A 21,213-nucleotide genomic window follows, 5' to 3' on the forward strand; every position below is an offset into this window, starting at 1 on the left:
GAAATAAAACCCAAAACAGCCATAACATGTTTTGAAATAATACCACTTTTATTTTTTGAGCATTTTTGTGAATGACAAAGAACTTAAGAGCACGATTACTGACATGCAACAGCTAACTTTGTCAGGTAACTTGTGTTCCCAAAACATGAGACAGTACCCCCTTCCTACCCTCCTACAGACAAGGAAAAAGTAACATGCTGTCAGCTCATTTAATAAAGGAAACTTAACAGTGTCACAACTGTGGCACATGTGAGTGTATATGAAAGAAAGCACAGGGATTCGCAGCACTTGAAGAGAAAGCTAGCTTCCTCTTGGATCCCCCACCATTCTCAGAGAGATAGGACAGTAACTGCTCTAGAAGGCAGCTGAAAACAGAGTCACGAATTCCTCTGTGGTTCCAAAATGTTTAAAGTGCAAATTGCATTGTCTGTTTCTACACTATTCAGCATGATTTGGCTAAAGACCAGAGAAGATGAATTTAAAATGACATTACTTAAAGCAACTTGCAGTGATAATTAATTAACACCAATGCAGTGTTCCATAATCACTGCCATTAACACGTACATTGAGAACACAAAGAATATAAAAAAGGCTAGAAGTGGTCTTTCAGTCCATCTTGCTCAGTTGTAGCTTAGTAGATAACTGAAACTTTGTAGTAAGTGAATCCAAAGCTTATACCTGACATTTTTTTTAAAAGCCCAGAGTGTGGTGGCTCAAACCACCTGTTCCACACTCCCTCGATTCTTTGTTTAAAGAAGTCTTTTCTTTTGTCCATCCCTTTTTTCCTCCAGCAATGACCTCATGTCTGAGACTTTTGTGTTTCCTTTGCTGCTGCTTCTGTTTTTGTCCATACTCCTGTTTTGGTAACCTCTATAAATTTGAATATTTGACTATGACTGAGAAAAAACCATTAGACCCTGATGATTTATAGGTTTTAAGCCTCCCTAGCTCTTGTATATCCCACAAGTCAGTTAAGCTAAAATGACCCAATACTACTGCAGTTTCTTCTCTAATTTGGGGCATGTTAATAGTGTCCTCTATTGTAAACACCAATGTGAAATATTCACTTAGCATGTTTACTATATCTTTGTCAACTTCTATTATTAATGCCCTATTATCTCATGAACTATTTACTCAGGCTTTTATAGTTCTTTTACTGTTGTAGTACTGAAAAAAAGCATTGCATTACTTTTTTTTTGCCTCTCTTGCAAAATTCTTTTCTGTCTCTTGGCAATTCTAATGCCTTTTGTTCAGCTGTGCCTGTAACCTGGCAAATTTGTTTTCTATCTTTGAATCTTGGGCTGTTTTAAGCAGTTGGTATAGCAATTTCTTCCTTCTGATTTTTTCCTCTCAATTTTACCAGTAAACTATCTAGGCCACATAGTTTGCTCACTAGACATGGGCTTCATTGTTTTAGGGATGAGTTTGAGTTTTGCAAGGTAAGAAAAGTTACTACTGAGAGGAAGCCACTTGGTCCATCTAGCCTACCTTCTAACAATTTGTTTTTAAAGGAGATAGAGGACCGTTGAGGAAGACTCCCAGCTCTTCATACCTGTTTCTTGAAGATCCTGCTCTAACCATGAAGTGAGGAATAAATGATAAGTATTATTTTGTAGAAAGATTTGATACCTGTACCTGTGTCCACCCAATAATAACCAAGGTAGGAACCAGGCATCTAATTTCACAACAGTCCATGTTTGAATGTTACATGTTAAATGTTTGCTGTCAGTTATCTTGGATCTCAGTTTATTAATGGGATAATCCTAAAATAATCTAAAGTCATTTGGTGAAAACTGCTGGTAAACAGTTTATATAAATCACAGTCAAACAATGCAGGGGGCAGACCTAGACCATATGCATAGAGCAGTAACTCCTCCCTCCTGTTTAAATGCCCCGTTCCCCCCAGAATCCCCAAGAGTTTTACAGGTCAAAAAGGGTGGAATTTTGGAAAACTTTTGTTATCTTTTTTTGGATCTTCCCATATAATCCTGTTCCCTGTCACTAATGAACACTTTTATCTGTGAGTGAATGGGGTGAACAATGTACAATGCATTTAGGAATCTAATCTAATGGAATAAGTTTGTTCAATTTAGTGTGAATAGAGAAGATTGAGGAAACCCTTTGGCACAGCTGCCATTTCACCCCCATACTCCTGTAAATCATACTAATAGTGACTAGTCGCACAAGATACCGTTTAACGATTAAAACAGCACACCTTTGGGTCGTATCAAACGTAAGGAGGGGCAGCTTAAAGCCGGCCCGCCATACATCATTCTCTTAATTTCAGTGACATTTTCAAGAACTTGATTGCTATGGAAACTATGCTGAGACGACGGATCAATACTGGAAATGTCCTTCAAATCTTGCAGGCAGGCGTTTCAAAAGCCGTTTTCCGTGGTGCGGGGGTACATTCGTGATGACCAAAATGCCGCCTGCTGCGAGAGATGAATGCTGCCGGTTTGAGAGAAGGGCGTTAACAGCTATTAAATACTAGAGGATTGTGTGTGCTTTTACGCTGGTAATCTTATGATTTCTGAAGACTATTCCCTGACTATTAAACTATTAAAGACGTTTAGATGCTGCCATTTGAGAGATGGAAACAGATTTCCCTCTTCCAAGTGACCGGGACTATGGTGGGGTTGTTAAAAACCTCTTGGCAACATTTTAAATCCCTCTGCTTGGTTTCAACATTAAAACCCCTTCCCGTAACAGCCCAGACCGCCCTTTTCCCTTCAAGAAACTGCAACTGTTCCTCTCGATATCCCCCTCCCCAACGTCCTGAAAACAACGTAAAAAGGAGAGGAGGGGGTGGGTGTCAGAATTCCTGATCCGACTGCGAAACTTTGTGTCTTTAAATTTTTTCAGCAGCGACCTCTGTCTACGAATTAATAACAAAAAGAGAGAGAGAGACTACTGATGTTTCTTGTTTTTTTCACCCAAACCCGATGGGCGGGGACTGCGGTGCCTTTTTATCTCTCATTCCCACATCCTGCGCGACCGAGAAAAAGGCGGGCCACCCAGTTCGAAAGAATGCGTGGAATGCGTCTATCGTCTATAGCAGCAGTCAAAAGACAGATTAGGATCGCCTGTTGGAGCTGTTCGCCCTTCCCAAAAAAAGAAAAAGGTCACAAAGACGATATACTGGATCATTTGCATGTGTGTCTGTGTCTTTTTTGTTGTCTCTATGATTTTTCTCCATATAAAACTGGAAAAAGGAACAGGGCGCCGCAAAACCGTGCCTTAAGTTTTAAAGCGTACGCCCCTTCATTTTTTCACACCATCGCACAGGCGCACCATTTGTCTGCGGGAAGTGCGGGGCGCGGAATGGTGTCTCTTTCTGAAGACCCTTAGCAAAGCCCACCCGAGGTAAAAAAGGGAGCCTTTCTGTGACGGTTGTCTGATAACTCAACGACCCCACCGCACACACACTCCAGCAGCCCCCAGCAACTCAGTAGGTTTACTTGAGGTGATAAAACGTAATTACACTCAATCGCCCTTCAGCGCCTTATTTACATAGGAATGCAGCAGTCGTCTTTTGAAATAAAGCCACTAGTTATATACCGGGTGAACTAGCTTTCGTGCGCGCCTACTTGTCCGCCCTTTTAAAATACGTACATTTGTAATAATTTTATGGCAGTTATTTTTAATTAATTCAATATTGGATGGAATTCGAGTTTTTTTTACCCTTTTTTGCTTTACCGATAACAATACTGCATTACGTGCAGGTACCGGCGGGGACATTATTAGGGTGTTACTTCCAGTAATTCCTTTTTTTATGAGATTACAGGCATCTAAACGTTTTATAGATTATCCATAAAAAATGTCTACGCGAGCTCAGGTTATTAGATTGATGGGTTGGAGGACGGTGGTGCTTTAGTGCTTATAATTAAGGCTCTATTTTTGCGCCATTAAATTTTTATAAGGGTTACTTTAATTTACAATTTATTTTTTAAAGCGTTGTGGATTTTCCTGCACACCACAAAAACAACCACCCAATAGCCAAAAACTGTCGCTGGCTTCTGCAGGAAAGTCACATGATAAAGGGGCTTCCTCCTTCCTTAATTCGTAGCATCAAGGAGTTCGGATTTTGTACTCTAAAAAGCCGGTTTCAGATTTTGAAACATGTTAATGCTAACTTTGTTGTGATTTATTTCTTAATCTTATATTTTTATTGCAAGTCATATTTACATAGTACTTTTAGCTGCATTTCCCCCAGTTAATACAGGTATTAATACTAAATCACTGGGATCATGCTGCAATCCTAAACTTCGCAGTAAAACTAAATCCTTTGCTTTTAGTTCCTCGTCCTCTGACTTCCTGCTCTACGCACCTGGAATACGGGGGTATCCGGAGCCGACAGACTACAACTGGAAAGATCAGAGTTGTAGAAGCGTGAGCGTGCTTGTCTGAGACTGAGATCGCAATGCGAACTATTCTGTTATTTTGGGTTATCGGTTTTATTTTGCTGCTGAATGTGCATGTGTTTATTCAGCCTGTGCTGCTCATACACAGGCACAGTGACCATGCCTAAACCAAGATTGGTAATCAAACGTAGTACTGATAAGTAGTTGCTAAAACTCGCATCCACACGCTAGAGAAACAATGCTGTCTGTTCCGTCTGCATGTCCCGCCAATACGTGTCCCCTTGCAGCAGGGACAGCAGCATCCCCTTTTTGATTTGCAGCTTTAGTTTAATGAGGAACAGCAGCAAACACGCTGCTAAACACAACGGACTTTTAAAATATATGCATATATTTGCATCAAAGTAATTTACTTTTACACGCACGCCTGGATGCGTTTGTTACAACGAGGGGTATTTCTGCAGATTATAGAAGGAAAACCCGGGACGTCCCGAACAATACCACCAAAGCTTTAAAAAAAAAAAAAACGTTTTTGGTGCAACGGCATTTTTTTGTCTGGATTTATATATATATTCTTTTGGCGCGTTTTAATTCCCGCCACGTCGAGTCTAGCCGGAGCCCATTCTGTTCTCCTTTTTCCCTTTATTTGTACGTATGATTGACGTGCATGTTGAAGAAGGCACCTGTCGCTGATTGGCCGCGGCAGGTCCAGGGGGCGGAGCAAAGATCTGTGAATCCGCAATAGCCTCTCCCTTTTACTACGGGTATATTAGTCTGTTGCCACCGGATTTCAAACAGTAGTGAAAGCCGGTTGTCGTGGTGGTTACAGCACGGCTGCAACGCATTATCATTATTGTTATTATTATTACTATTTATTTTGGGTTGCTTTCTAATTTATATTTTTTTGCTGCCTTTGGATTTTTGTACTTGAATTTCCACTGGACTTTTTTTTGTTTTGGTGGAGATTATAAAAAAGCGAATCAAGGACGGCTCCTCCTCGCTTTGATGAAAAGGGATATCTTGTGCATTTGTTCCCGCAACGTGGACCCCTGAGCCCAATCGCTTCACACGCGAGCAAGGAGAAAAGACCCCCCGACGCGCGGCTACTCGTGATATTTCTTGAACCGAAGACCCTGCTGGAATTTAAGTAATGCTGCTGTCCAAGTTGAACACCTTTGCTCACATCTCCACCGTGGATATGCCGGCGAAAATCCAGCTTCAACAAGGTTAGCAAATTAAAGTACGGATATCCATTTTCTCAAGCCTGAGGATGCCGACTTCATGCGTGGTCAGAGTGTAACTCGGCGTCACTCTAAGCAAAAGCGGGACGACCACGAACCGGCAGATAACACAACTGCAAAACTAAAATCCAAATCAAAGGATTTAAATCCATGTTTTGTGTTTTATTTTAACAGTGAAGGAACGAGAGCCGTTCGAGAAAGTGTACCAGGTCGGCTCAGTGTTGGGAAGCGGCGGTTTCGGGACTGTCTATGCTGGTCTAAGGATTGCTGACGGAGCGCCGGTAGGTTTTTAAATTATGCATTAGGTTTTTTCACATTAAAGATAATATTGTACGTATTTTTGCATATATGCGTCCAAGGTTTCTAATTATAAAAAATAACCTGGGAATACATCTTTGAAATTTAGTATTAAACCGAGATACTAATGGACTGAATTCTTATTTACAGGTTGCTATCAAGCATGTGGCGAAGGACCGGGTGTCCGAATGGGGTGAACTGGTAAGGAGAAAATATTTTTTTAACCGGAATATGAGTATTTCACATTTTATAAATATGTCTAGAAAATATAACTATAACTAAAACTGTCGTTTTGTGTCCTTTTTGCAGCCAAATGGTTCCCGGGTGCCCATGGAAGTTTTGCTGTTGAAAAAGGTGGGAACCGGTTTTCGGGGTGTCATCAAGATGTTGGACTGGTACGAACGGCCGGACAGCTTTATTATCGTCATGGAGCGACCCGAGCACGTCAAGGACCTCTTTGACTTCATCACCGAAAAGGGAGCCCTGCCCGAGGATCTGGCGAGGAACTTTTTCCGGCAGGTTTTGGAAGCGGTCCGGCACTGCAACAACTGCGGCGTCGTGCACCGCGACATCAAGGACGAGAATATCCTCATCGACCTGCGGACCGGCGAGATGAAGCTGATCGATTTCGGGTCGGGGGCGCTCCTGAAGGACACCGTCTACACCGATTTCGACGGTAAGCAGCTGGGTTTCACCTTTCAGAATTATTTTGTTCAAAAAGCCCGACTCGATGGGGATGCCGTGGCTGCCGTGTGCCCGCGAAGCTAAGACCGTAACAGTAGACAGTCATTTTATTTTTTTCTCTCTTTTTGGGCTAGTTTATGGGTTGCGAATGGTTCCGAGGCTGTTTTTATTGCGATCTTGAAGTGTAGCATCTCACGAGAGAGCCGGGGTTTGTTTATATTTTACGAGGCGAGGAAACCCTGTGACCGTTCACGCTGCGCAGCCGTTGTCAGTACTGCCGCTGGGGGGCGCTGTCCCGTTGCCATGGCGCAGTGTTTATGTCGGAGTTTCAGGCCGGTTGGCTTATGCTTGGGTATTGGGTCATGGGGACGCGTTGCCGGTCTGTTTTCAAAACAAAAGATCCAGCTCCACCCCGCCCACCTACCCACCCCACCCTTAAAAAAACCCCGAGTGGGGTTTTTGTTTCTTTGATTGTTTTTAGAATCAAATGCTTAGCTTTTTGACGCTACGTTTCCCGTTGGAGAGTGGTTAGGGGATTAATGATTCATTAACGAAATACCGCACACACACTGTGGGATAGAATTCCCCGCTTAATACCTGTTAATTCCGAAATTGGAGTGTTTTGAAATCGGAGATCTTAGTGAGGTATCAGGCGCCCGGCTTCGGTGTCGGGGAGGGGGTTTAAGGTTTCTTTTTTTACCGGGTGATTGGCAGTGCGACTGAACAAGACACTGCCTGAACCGGGGACAACAGCACTGTCTGGTATGTGCGCAAATCTTCATTTTTTTAGCGTGTATGTTTGTAAAAAAAAGACGTTGAAATTACTTTCTCTTCAATTAGAACCTGCGTTTTAGATGTATTCAGAGCTTGTACTTCAACGTCTCTGTTGCCCCGTTTTAAAATACGTCACGACCGAGCCTTCACAAACGAAACAGAAAAGCCTTTGTTTATTTTGACTGGTCTAGCCGCCCTCCGAAGAGCGCCAAGTTTCCTGTATCAGTACTCGCTGGTTGGCTGCGGCCGTTGCTCGGCTGTGTTTTGGTTGTAGCGCCACCGCTCGGAGGGAAGCGGCGCCTTTTACAACTCAAAGTTTGTAAACAACGTCACATGGCAACCCGGTTTCTCACACGCTCTCGAGCTCGGGACTCCGCCAACCCGCTTCCGCCGGCGCGCGCGCGGGGTTTGTGTTTGCGGCGGCTGTGTTATCTGGCTCGCAGCTATGAACATATCCGGCTTATGCATTTCAACTGAAGTTTTAATGACTGTTCTGTCTTTTTTTTTTTAATAGGTACTCGAGTGTACAGTCCTCCAGAATGGATCAAGTACCACAGATACCACGGCAGATCAGCGACGGTGTGGTCGTTGGGGGTCTTGCTGTACGACATGGTCTGTGGGGACATTCCCTTTGAACAGGACGAAGAGATCTTGAGGGGACAGGTGCTCTTCAGGAGGAGAATCTCAGCAGGTGAGCCCCTTTTTATTGAACACACAGGCCTTCAGCCTCACTTTAGGTCAACTGCTAGAAAAAGATAACCATTCGATATCGCACCAGAATTTTTTAAAAAAAGTTTAAGGTTATAGAGGGGTGTTGGGGAAAATTCTAGAAAGTTATAATTTTGACAGTGTGCTGGCAAGTGAGTAACGCAGTCGTGTGCCCTCTTTCTTGTGCCCCTGCAGAATGTCAGCAGCTCATCAAGCTGTGCCTGTCTCTGCGGCCCTCGGAGCGCCCGTCCTTTGAGGATATCATCAACCACCCGTGGATGCAGGGCGCCTCCGTGCCAGCAGACTCCACCGAGATCAGACTGCACAGCCTGACCCACGAGCCCACGTCCTTCACTGCCAGCGATTAACCAATAATCACAGTTTTAACAAAACAAAGAGACTCTACTATTTAGTAATAGGCGGCATATTTATATAATACTGTAGTCAAAGACGTGGCGGGGAGGAAGACGCTTGCCGGAACCGAGCAAGTTTGGACGGTGCTGGGGGAGGCCTTAGGAGCCGAGGGGAAACACCTGCCCGCCCCCTGCTCACCTGTACGGGAGGACCATTCGCGAGAGAACCGACCACCCGCGCCTCTGTCGACACGGTGAGGAGGGGAGGCCACCCGGCCGCCCCCCTCCCTCGTTCCTCCTCAACCAGACTGATCTTTTTTTGAGTCTATGCACCGCATAGCTGTTTACTACGGCTGCTTTTGGATTCCAGAGCGCCGCGGCGGGCTCTGGGCGTCGATCCTTACTGTACCACAAGGGCATACATCCGATGAAGTTAAAACCACAAAGGACCAGGGACTGTTCCGGTAGTACTGTAACCCACCTGACCACCTACTAATAGCCACAGCTACTACAGAACGAACATGCACTTCAGCGCAGTGCGTGGGGGGGGGGGAAGATAGAGAAGCCTGACATTGAAAACAAATCATTAAAGAGTGCCTTCTATGCGAGTTCGATCGTCAAGGACTGTGAAAAATACTTGAAATTGTTATACCGCTTTGTTCCTTAACTGGACTTTTTTGCTTCCGTCTCTTGCTCATTTGGCGGGCCCCCCGTTGTCTGGGTGTCTGCACCCCTCTGCACTCCCATTATCAATCTCAACCGGGTGACCTCATCAACCTCTGTGCAAACTCCAAGCTGACAAGACTGACCTCAGTTTACTCTCCTTTTCACATTTCTAGCCTCATCTGATCTCCCTGAAGCCATGGCACGCTGGGACAAAGTCATAAATGCACAAGCAATGCAACCACAATAACAAAAGAACTACACTTTTTTTTTGTTTGTAAATTTCTGTATATATGTACATTTATTTTGGCTTTCAATTCCACTATGGAGCAGTTGTATAAAGTTTTTTTTTATTTATTTGTGTGAATTTTTTTCCAACAGGATTTGTGGGATTATTTATTTATTTATGCAGAAGGTTGTCTTCTGCACACGTTTTCATTCCACAATGAATTTGAAGGGCCCACAGATTGTTTTTAATATTTTTTTACCATATTTATGGTTTGAAATGTAAAATTCAGTTTGTTTTTGAACAATTTGACTTTATGTGCGCATGTAAATACCTTTCCGGGCACTGGTTTTCAATGCATGGTGTACTGAATGTGTACTGAACAGGTAAAAGAGAAACAGTTCGGTTTTGTTTACCTAATTAATATCTTTTTTAAAAATGTCTGCCGTGCATTTGTATGGGTCGAAAGTATCCCGATGAGTTTTTTCTTTTTTTTTTGTACATATTTGTCTTTACACTAGCAGTTGCATGAATGCAGCTTGGATTTTTTTGTCCTTTGAATTAGAATTGTAAATTATACTAGAATAAAAATTATTTTTATACAATTTCAATAAATATTTTTTTTGGCCTTACCTTTTTGACTCCTCTCTCATTTGGTTGCGATCTTGAAGTTTCTTGTGTTTTATGTACTATTAATACTGAATTATGATTAAACTTTATGGAAAGATAAAATCACAAGTTGAGACCAACTTGTCACCCTGCACTGATGCTTAAATTTGCCAGAAGTGATGGAAGTTGTTAATTCACCAGTATAAAAATATATTGAGCTTTTTTGCATTGCTGGTATACAGAGTGTGGCCTTTAATTAAACTAATTGGCAGCCTTAAGCCACACAACATAACTCAATTAAAACACAAGCTCTGTAATCGGCTTAGGTAGTTGGTGTCACATGAGTTTGAAAGGCTTTTTGCCAGATCCCTCTCAAGAGCTCATGGTGAACAATAATGCAATTTATTATGTAAGCAAGTTTTGAACTGAAAATGGTTAATCACATAACTGAAAATAGCTCAAAATAACAAAGGAATGTAATCCAACCTCTAAAAATTTAGTTCGAAGAGTCAATTTACTTTAGTCTGAAGTCCTAATGGAAATAAAGCCACAATAGAGAAGGAAGAAGAAAACCAAACTCGCATACGTAAATGCAGAACTTGTTTTTAGTAAAGCCCATTGTGGCCACTACTCTTCACTGTAATCATCTTTAGGTAGGCAGTGTAGTATCGTTTGCTGAAAGGGACCATTTTAATTGAGAAGGGGGAGGAAAGAAAACTAGACAATTACCATATGCTGAAGCGCAGAAGTAGTCTGTAGTGCTACAGACTGAGCTGATGTCTCTCTTTAAATCCAGTTATCAAAACTTTGATTATGCTCTTATCTGCTTATCTGGATAAACATGTACAAGTTTAATCAAAGAAGATTAAAGTACTGGAGGCACGGGCTTTGTTGGCGTAATCCTCATGTCTCTAACAACTGGGTGCACTGCTTCTTACCTGCAGTTGTCACAAAGGGTCTCTTGTGTGTTAATCATTGGTGTGCTCAAAGCAGGAGGAATTCCTGCACCAGCATCAGCCAGAATTCAGTCATATCCAGGGCCTAAAAACGTGATCAGGTTCTTAAGTAACAGCTATCGAGGTCACAGTTAATGGCACCCACGGTGAACCGTGTTCTCGACTCCGTATTTGCTAAGCACGTTTAACAATGTCACCATTTCGTCCACAGCATGCGTTCTGCTCAAACCCTTCAGGACAGGTTGGAGGATTTCGGAAGGGAGCTTCGGGGGCCTCCCCAGTGGCTCAGCTGGTAAGCGCTCATGCCAAAACATCGCAATTTCAAGCTTGGGACACGCCATGAGTTACCCGTGACCAGAATTTCCCAAACGGCGGTCCACAGTTGGCTCAGCTTTCTCTGGGGTAAAGATGGTATGAGTCAAAAAAGGTGCACTCTGCTCTGAGCAAAACAGTGACCCTTGGTCCTTTATATTTGCAGAGATGTCAGTAAGGTACACATCTCTCATCAGTATCGGACTTCCTATATACAGTGCCTTGCGAAAGTATTCGGCCCCCTTGAACTTTTCAACCTTTTGCCACATTTCAGGCTTCAAACATAAAGATATAAATTTTTTATTTTATGTGAAGAATCACCAACAAGTGGGACACAATTGTGAAGTGGAACGAAATCTATTGGATTTTTGAAACTTTTTAACTAATAAAAAAATGAAAAGTGGGGCGTGCAAAATTATTCGGCCCCTTTACTTTCAGTGCAGCAAACTCACTCCAGAAGTTCAGCGAGGATCTCTGAATGATCCAATGTTGTCCTAAATGACTGATGGTGATAAATAGAATCCACCTGTGTGTAATCAAGTCTCTGTATAAATGCACCTGCTCTGTGATAGTCTCAAGGTTCTGTTGAAAGCGCAGAGAGCATCATGAAGACCAAGGAACACACCAGGCAGGTCCGTAATACTGTTGTGGAGAAGTTTAAAGCCGGATTTGGATACAAAAAGATTTCCCAAGCTTCAAACATCCCAAGGAGCACTGTGCAAGCGATCATCTTGAAATGGAAGGAGTATCAGACCACTGCAAATCTACCAAGACCTGGCCGTCCCTCTAAACTTTCAGCTCAGACAAGGAGAAGACTGATCAGAGATGCAGCCAAGAGGCCCATGATCACTCTGGATGAACTGCAGAGAACTACAGCTGTGGTGGGAGAGTCTGTCCATAGGACAACAATCAGTCTTACACTGCACAAATCTGGCCTTTATGGAAGAGTGGCAAGAAGAAAGCCATTTCTCAAAGATATCCATAAAAAGTCTCGTCTAAAGTTTGCCACAAGCCACCTGGGAGACACCCCAAACATGTGGAAGAAGGTGCTCTGGTCAGATGAAACCAAAATCGAACTTTTTGGCCACAATGCAAAACGATATGTTTGGCGTAAAAGCAACACAGCTCATCACCCTCAACACACCATCCCCACTGTCAAACGTGGTGGCAGCATCATGGTTTGGGCCTGCTTTTCTTCAGCAGGGACAGGGAAGATGGTTAAAATTGAGGGGAAGATGGATGCAGCCAAATACAGGACCATTCTGGATGAAAACCTGTTGGAGTCTGCAAAAGACCTGAAACTGGGACGGAGATTTATCTTCCAACAAGACAATGATCCCAAACATACAGCAAAATCTACAAAGGAATGGTTCACAAATAAACGTATCCAGGTGTTTGAATGGCCAAGTCAAAGTCCAGACCTGAATCCAATCGAGAATCTGTTGAAAGAGCTGAAAACTGCTGTTCACAAACGCTCTCCATCCAACCTCACTGAGCTCGAGCTGTTTTGCAAGGAAGAATGGGCAAGAATTTCAGTCTCTCGATGTGCAAAACTGATAGAGACATACCCCAAGGGCCGAATAATTTTGCACGCCCCACTTTTCATTTTTTTATTAGTTAAAAAAGTTTCAAAAATCCAATAGATTTCGTTCCACTTCACAATTGTGTCCCACTTGTTGGTGATTCTTCACATAAAATAAAAAATTTATATCTTTATGTTTGAAGCCTGAAATGTGGCAAAAGGTTGAAAAGTTCAAGGGGGCCGAATACTTTCGCAAGGCACTGTACCTCTATGGAGCCTGCAGGAGGTCAGATGAATGACTAGATGGGTGTGTGTGTCGTAGGTCAGAGAAGAGTGTGGAAGTATTCCAGTGTACAGAGTAGAGATCGGGGGTGGCCCTGCTACTCAGCAGCTACTGAGTAGAGCTGGAGCAGGTGCGATTTCAGACCTATCCACAAGCTGACATCTTGATCTGGGTACCGGTGCACAAAGAGAATGCAAGAGGAGACGCTGAGATTGAAGGAGGGGGTTGGATGAGGATACGGGCAGCTCCGTGCGGGGTCAGAGTAGAGGGTCTTAGATAAAGCAGAAGTGGCTCTGCCATTTCCCATCTGTGACGCATCTATTCAGCTTGTTGGCAGAGCGGGGAAATGAAACCGAGAGGAGCTTTGTTATTCAAGATCAGAAGGTGATTGACTGATTGAGGCCTGTGCAGGATCCACCCTGCTCACGAATTTGTCATGATGTGCCATGAAAACCTCCGACTCCCACTACGTCCACTTACAGGCTTTACTGTGAATTGGGAAAGGGACGTGCTATACCACTGATCCTTAAAGTGGGGGATCTACTGTATATCACACCAATATAGATGCTCAGGTGCAAAGCCCTCCTCGTGCTGCTACAAGAGCCTGGCCATGGCTCCTGCCCCAGTGCAAAGAGGAAGAGTAATGCAGGACAGAGCTCAGGTCCTGTCCTTCTCCATCCAACAGATCCTAAGTTGTTCTGGTGAGCACTTCAAGCAAACAATATCCTATTAGGTTTAGACATCAAGGCTCCTTGTATTTTCTCTTTCCATAGAACCACAAACTAAACCCTTAGTTTTTTTTCCCTTCCATGTGGAGCATTTGCTTCTAGTGGTTATGGACATGCTGGTTCTTACTGCTGCCACCAAAACTCTTTGCTTGTCTGGGGTGTCGGTGGACTTGTCTCCTCCTGGCTGTTTCGCTTCTGTTCAATCCTCCTCCCGCAATCTCCTGCAGTCCAGGACACACAAAGCAGCCGGGGGGGCTGACCGGACTAAAGTCTCTGTAATCCTCTTCTTCAGACTATTACAGGCAGGAGCGCCTGCATCGGACAGGTAAAAAACAAACAAACTGGCGCTTGTTTCTTGTCTGCTTTTGCTTTCTACACTAACACCACAGAGAACCATGGCTGCACCTCTAGAGTCACTTTCAACTCAACCTTGCATGAAAGGATGTCTGTTGGGTAACCTTTGAGGGTTTAAACTGGAATTCCATTGTACTCTAGAGCAACCTTTTTTGTCAGCTGGACCTCTTCAACCTAAATTATTTGCCAAAGTGCCCCCTTGAGATTTTAACTAAATCAAACCTTTCAATAAATGTAGATAAATGCTACAGCAACCGTCTTAACATACTTCTTTTCACTTTGTGAAATATTAATATTACCACTGTTGTTTTTCTTATTCTTATTATTACATTTACTATTTAAATTGACATTGACGTTTCCATCACAATCTCATGAACCCCCTGCAGTACCGTCACAAACCCCCGGTTGGGAACCCCTGCTCTAGAGTGACATTTTTCAATTGCTTTACTCCATGGCTAAACACAGGAACAGGGTTAGGATACCACTGAGGGTATGACCATGTTCAGCTAGTCCATAGTCAGAGTCATTCTGTGTGGTTTTCTCTGGAATTTGTTCGGCTTGGCAGATGCATTCTGTCTCGGGACAGAGGACAGGTGTAATGAGAGAAATTGAAGGGGTTGCCATTAGTGAGCTAGGCTTACCAGCTCAAGTCCTGGCTCTTCAAAAGGAGAAATAGAACTTCTGGGTCCTGTTCTGAACTGTGGTGGTATTCCTGTGGGTGAAAAACAGCAGCATGGTCGTGAATTTAAGCAAAGACTCACCTGTATGAAAACAGAACAAGTTGTATTTGCCTAACATCATTGTCACCCTCTCCCTTGCTCCACCTTTTAACCCACAAAGGTGTAGTACACCACATTTCAATCGTGTAAAAGCACTGCTGTATGTTCTTTATCATGCTTTACTACAATTGCAGACTTATATATTGGCACCTTGCATCTAAAATCAAGTTATTCACCAATTTACTAAGAGTGGCCTTTATCAGTTGTGAAACTATATTTACTCTCAGTGAGGTACCATCTACATTTATTTATTTAAGATGCCTTGGATTGAAAGGCTTTCTATGAAAGCTTTTAATTATGAGAAAATAATAGGATTTTAAAACTGCTACTAGTCAGAGTTGGCTGTTTTCTAACTAGCAAATAAGTTTGCCGTGTATTGCATTTGTGCTTCACAAATTGCAATGCCAAAATAACAACATGAAATGCTCATTACTACTCATTAAATGCTCAAGTGGCTGACAGACACCATATGGAAACACTTCATATGATAATACTCATCATATGAACTATTAGAATCTGATTACTAACATAATTTTGCATTTACTGCAGTATTAAACTAGCATTTCATCTCTATTCCTTTTCACTTCTGAAGATGGAATCTGGGAAATTCTTAGAATGAAATGAAATAAGAAGAACCTTATTTAAGAATATTCTTAGGAAAGATGTAAAGAAAATAAATACTTTGTTTCGTGAGGAACATTTTTAGGAAGTGTACTCCACTGTATATAAAACATGCACTAAAAATACTGGTGAGAGAGAACATGTTAAGTGTTTTGTATACTGTGTAAAGGTGTGTGGTTCTTGTAAAACACGTGGCTGAGGACTGTTATGATAAATACCTGCTGTAACACAGGGAAAGGGCTCAGTACTGAGAAGAGTGCCTTAGATGAGGTTAGGTTGACACATGGCAGTATAGATCTTTTCACAGTTTGACACTATTCAACAGCAGTCTCAAGTCCATTTCCTAGATGTTTTATTTTTTTCAAACTGAGCAGTCAATGAAACACTTAACCTATGTGTTTTTTGGACATGTATAGGATTTTTCTTAAGGTAGAGGTGCCTATTAAACAACAGTTAAACTAGTTAGACACATTACCACATGGCAGTTAATTAAATAAGTAGATTGACTATGAGAGCTCAGGAAGAATAAAAATTAGAAGAAGCTGGAGTTGGTGATCGTTTTTTAGGTTTTCTTTTCTGGTACAACTACGAGAATCAGAGGAGAATGTAGAAGGAGAAACAAAACAAGGGAGAGGGTTATCTCTCACTCAACAGTAGGAAAGGGTCACCTTTCTAATAATAATAATAATGTTTCTTTATTAGCCCTATACAATTTCTTGCATTAGGAATTTGTCTTTTTCGCATACCCCAGCTTTTCTCCATGGAGACACAGACAGGGAGAGAAGCTTGTGGTCAGAGCGCAGGGTCTGCCATTGTAGGGCGCCCCTGGAGCAGTTGGGGTTAAGGGCCTTGCTCAGGGGCCCAACGGAGTAGGATTCCTCTGCCGGCCGCAGGATTTGAACTGGCAACCTTCCAGTCACAGGCGCAGATCCTTAGCCACAGAGCCACCTCTCCACCCCTAAACCTGTAGAGCAAGTTATACTGGATCTTCATCTCAACATTCAAGACCATTTACTACTACTAACTTATTTCTGACTCTTTTCCCCAAAGTAGCTTATATTTGCACCCATTTATACAGCTGGGTAGCAATTCAGGTGAAGCACCATGCTCAACTGTATAACTGCAGTGTCTCACCTGGGATTTGAACCCAGAACCCTCCAGTTATTAATGCAGAACACTGAGACTCTCTGCCTCATTGACTTTGGTTAAAAGCCCCTGATAAAGCTGACAGCACCACTCCCTGACTGGTGCAGTTTATGAGACAGGACTCAGTTGACCAAAAAGAGATGCAAATTTTAGTTTCTAGTAATAGGTGTCACGCAGAGGGTAAGATAATCTTTATAGGAGGTGTCTGAATTCGTGGAATTGGAGAAAAGACTTAGAATATTATTTGAATACTGTGGCTTTTGGCATTTGAATGGGTTGTTTAACTTTTGGAGTCTTGAGAGCTTTCTTTATTTTATTCATCTTTATCTCATCTTCACCATTCTATAACTAAATGATTGTTTTTTTTTGCAGCGTGGCTCTGGGATGAGTCAAGTTTTTTATTTGGAATCATTTGCCTCTTGCACTTTTCCTGTTTCTTAGAAGAGCTATGCGGTGATATTAATAAAACAGTAACAAAACACTTCTATGCAAGGGGAGGGTTATAAATTCTGTGTTGGCATCATTTCATTTTACTTTAGATTTTTCATCATGTATTTCTTTTTTTAATATTGCAAATAATGTAGGTATTGCTCAATTCCTTCAGTTGTTTTTTTCTGAACTGGAATGACAGAACATTTTTCTGTCTGGTCCAATGAACACTTATCTCCTTAATGCTGGTAGCAGTAGCTGTATCATTCTAGGGCTACTGTATTGTGTTGGAAGATCTGTCTCTTTAAGAAGTCTTCCATCCTTTTCTCCCAATCAGGCCTGGATCCAGTTCACCTGAGTTGTCAGCTGTTTCTACCCCCCACTCCAAGACAGCATGCCTGACCAGGTAGGAAATCTGTGTTTTATATCCATTGGCCTACAATCAAAAAAGGGTTTGTCATAAATTCAATCTTAACAGAATTTTTTCACCATGTTCACATATAACATTAAATTAAAGAAGAATAGATTTTCCGTGCAAAGTGGGAATAACATTATACATCTACTTTGATTAATGGAATTGTCACATTGAAGAAGTGTTGAGAACATCAAATTTGCATTAAGCTCTTTATGGACATAGACTGTGGTGTCTTTCAGGTTGGATCCCACTTTGTAAATGTTTGCTATGCTGTCCTACACAGAGTGTGCTGTGTGTATGTGTGTGATTAACCTGGGATTCAAACAAGGATGTGCTGGTTGTCCTGATGTACAGACATGGTGGAAAGAAAAGGAGGTTTTTAATTCTTGTTTCTCGAAGTCCATTGTCTCGTTCTTTGTGTTACAGAAAATATGAAACTTTCCACATTTTAAAGTGAGTGTGACTGGGTGCACCCAACCCAATAAAACAGGACTAGTTCCTGAGAGAGTTGCAGATACAGCATTGAAGAGACTTTTTCTTGTCTAAGCCTCTCACAGTACAAATAAACAGAACCTTATTAGGCATAGGGCTTGTAGTTTCTACAGCTTGCTTTCACACAACTACCTTTAAACCAGAATAACTGCATTGTAATTAATTTAAGAGAAGTGTGTTCAACACTGCATGTGTTCTAGTCATACAAATCATTACAATCTTAAAACGCTGCAAGCTTAAAGGCAGCAGTTTCAGATGGATAAACTACTAATATAAGCTGATTACTTTTACAATATGATGGTGATAAAAAAAAAAAAATCAAAGATGCAGGAAGGTAAATTAGGCTTTTGGAGAAAAGAGATGCCTTGTTTTGCAAGAAATGAGTTATTGTCGTTTCAACTTTGTCAGGATGGAATTCGCTCAAAATCTCTTTAAAGGGGTGTCACATAATTACAACTAAATGTTGACAACGTCAAGCAGTATGAATAAAAAAACTGTAGTTGTTCAGCATTCCCTAAACACTCTGTGCCAGTGGTATAAATATAGAACGTGAAAACCATGTTAGCGCTGTGATCTCCAGACTCTGCACCAGGGGGTCGTTGGTTCAAATGCTCTGTGACACGCTACTGTTCTGCTCCTGAGCGATGTACTTCAGTTGCATTGCTGCAGTAAATACGCCGTTGTGTAAAACCGGCAATCGTGTGAATGAGAACTTATTCTTAATTGACATTGTAAAATACAGGGATAGAAATCACACAATAAAGGTTGCATATGAAAGGGGGCCATTCAGCCTCACTAGCTTGATTGCCAGTAGTTAGTTAAAAAAGCCAAGACATCAGCTTTGGCAACACGTGTGGGTAGCATGCTCCAGACCCCCACAACACTGTGCATAATGAGCCTCCTGTTTTCAGTTTTAAATGCGCTTCCCTATGTGACTGTTGATTCTAAAGATGATTATTGAGTTCTCCTGTCTTCAGAACTTAGTGCAGGACATGTCATTCAGCTAGGGAGTGTATCTGTTTTCTAAAGCTGCTTCTCTAAACTGATTCCTGAGATATCTTTTCTTCTCCTGATCACAATTGAGCATATTATTCCCTTATTAACATCCACTCAATTTAACTTTTAAGTATATGTCCTACTAAATCCTATAAATTTTAGTACATGGGTGTGCCAATGCCAACTAACCATATACTGCTATCTTTGTGTCTCATCCCTTTTGTGCTTTGTGTTGAACTGTGTGCCTACAGCATCTTGTGCGGGCTGGGCTGATTTATGATAATAGAAGCTTTTGAGACCGCATGGAGTTTGGAAATTGCAAGGCGTAGTTTTGTGTGTACCCGTTTGTGAAGCTCTTCATATCGCAAGCCACGGCATAGTTCATCAACAGAGTTTCCCAGTACTAGGTCTCTTATCTCTTTTCGTGTGTTTGAGAAAGGCAATATCCACCTTGGTTCATGAGTCACATATTCCTGTAGCTAATAGTTTGCAAACTCAGTTTTAAATAAGAGTCAAATTAGGTTGGCAGTTTTGCATGGTTGGTCACTGACTTTCCTTCCATGAATGGATGATTTGAATGTGGAAACATAACAAAAGGCTGTGTGTAAAAATCTAAAACTATCCCTGCTTGCATTTAGATCTCTAATCACAGAATTGGCAAAACAACCGAATAATAGTTCAGAAATAATAAAATATTGCTTTGATGTTTTCCGGCTTGTTTATAGGCTTCTGACCTCAGAGTGTAAGGGGTGTATTTGCAAAGTCCCTTACCAAAAACTGAATTTAGCTGCGTGTTTTAGATCATGCATTGAACAGTATGGGAACAGCAAGGTTAGCAATAGTGTCTCACAACTGTCAGACAATGGGATTGAACTGCAATGCATTCTGTGTGGAGTTTGCATGTTTTCCTTTGATCATGTGGGTTTTGTCCGGGTGCTCTTGCTTCCTCCCAACCTCAGAGCGTTGTTAGCAAGGTCAATGTATGTCTCTGAATTGTCCCTGTGTGTCCGTGTGCCCTGCAAGTGACTGATCCTTGGTTCTGTCCGAGGTGTAATTCCTCCTTATCCTTTGTGCATCAGGGTTAGTCTCCTTGTTGCTACAATCCTTATTAGGAATGAACGATTTTTGATGACCAAGGCTAAAATACCTAGAAATATCTACGAATCAAGAAATATCTTCTAAATATCTTGAACTACATGAGCAAATACAACCATGTTGTTGGAGTTGTTAATTATTTCTCTTTTCATTAAGAAAAAATGTTTTTCTTTTTATTTCTGAAGGCAGTGGGGGCCCCTCAGGTTGGAGGTCTTGAAGCAAAAGCTGCTGCTGGACTAGTGGGCTGAGCTTCACGCAGCCCCTCTGTGCGATGCTTCAGGCTGCCATCTACGTAACAGGACTACCGTTCTTGTTTTCTTCTAAAATGCAGCTGCCTTAGGGAACCTGGGTTGCCCTACCAGTACAGGTGTGTGCTCAGAGAGCAGGCTGAGCACTGTGGCCTAGACATTATGATTTTGAGTACCAGTCATAGTCACATAGCTGACTGTGACTGGAATTTTTCAAACTCGTAATAGAGCTGGGATTAATCAACCTAGGGTTTTATCAGCACCTGGGAAAGCAGTGACTCTTGAAATTACCCATGTGCCCCTGGGCTGGAAGTGATGTCAATGAGAGATGTGACCAATCAAATCTAACTTTCCTGTAGGATCACATAGAGCTTGCAGTAAAGATGACTAGCAGGTCATAGCAGCAGGTCTGAAATAATGTTTGTTTGCCGTTTTGCATTTCATACAGACTTTGATGCACAAGGTCTTTCCTAAACAAAAAAGCCACTAGATTCGCCTTTGTGTAAGGATTACTGAGAATCAAATTAGTTTAAAAATGACAAAAATAAAAGTGTTTGCAGTGTAATCTGATTTTTTATCATTAACAACAACTGTTCAACCCTATTGTTCTACCTATTTCTGTCTGGTTCCATGTTTTGACCTGAAAGACAGCACTTGGTCATAGTTACCCTAACCAGGTCAGGAGCTTGTCTATCATCAGGGCCTTGCCCTGTTACAGGGGAGAGACTGTTAAAATGGCTTTAATAGATTTCAAGTTTGATGAAAGAAATATTCCCTGTGCTTCTCTGTGCTACATCTACAGGGATCTGTTTAATTAATTTATTGTTCTGAATTTAAGAGTTGACTCTTGCTTTCACTTAAGCCACATATCTACTGTATACAAGTATGGAACTTGTGCTAAAGGAGACAAAACTGCGTCTG

General features: G+C 42.0%; 1 protein-coding gene and 1 long non-coding RNA gene across 2 annotated transcripts; both read left to right on the top strand.

The window, feature by feature from the left end:
- The first annotated feature begins 5,146 nt into the window (after positions 1-5,146).
- Positions 5,147-9,939, top strand: pim1 (Pim-1 proto-oncogene, serine/threonine kinase). Its single transcript, XM_088640179.1, has 6 exons — positions 5,147-5,587; positions 5,777-5,883; positions 6,050-6,100; positions 6,209-6,575; positions 7,872-8,048; positions 8,261-9,939. Exons 1-6 carry the CDS (start codon positions 5,512-5,514, stop codon positions 8,431-8,433), a joined length of 951 nt encoding a protein of 316 aa, XP_088496305.1. The 5' UTR covers positions 5,147-5,511; the 3' UTR covers positions 8,434-9,939.
- Positions 9,940-10,766: 827 nt separating this feature from the next.
- LOC148658681 (uncharacterized) lies at positions 10,767-21,026 on the top strand. Its single transcript, XR_015940570.1, has 3 exons — positions 10,767-11,164; positions 17,384-17,452; positions 20,230-21,026. It is a non-coding gene; the product is annotated as an uncharacterized LOC148658681 (long non-coding RNA).
- Positions 21,027-21,213: the final 187 nt, after the last annotated feature.

Source organism: Lepisosteus platostomus, chromosome 7, assembly GCF_059453375.1.
Source record: "Lepisosteus platostomus isolate fLepPlt1 chromosome 7, fLepPlt1.hap1, whole genome shotgun sequence".
In the NCBI taxonomy this organism is placed as follows: Eukaryota; Metazoa; Chordata; class Actinopteri; order Semionotiformes; family Lepisosteidae; genus Lepisosteus; species Lepisosteus platostomus.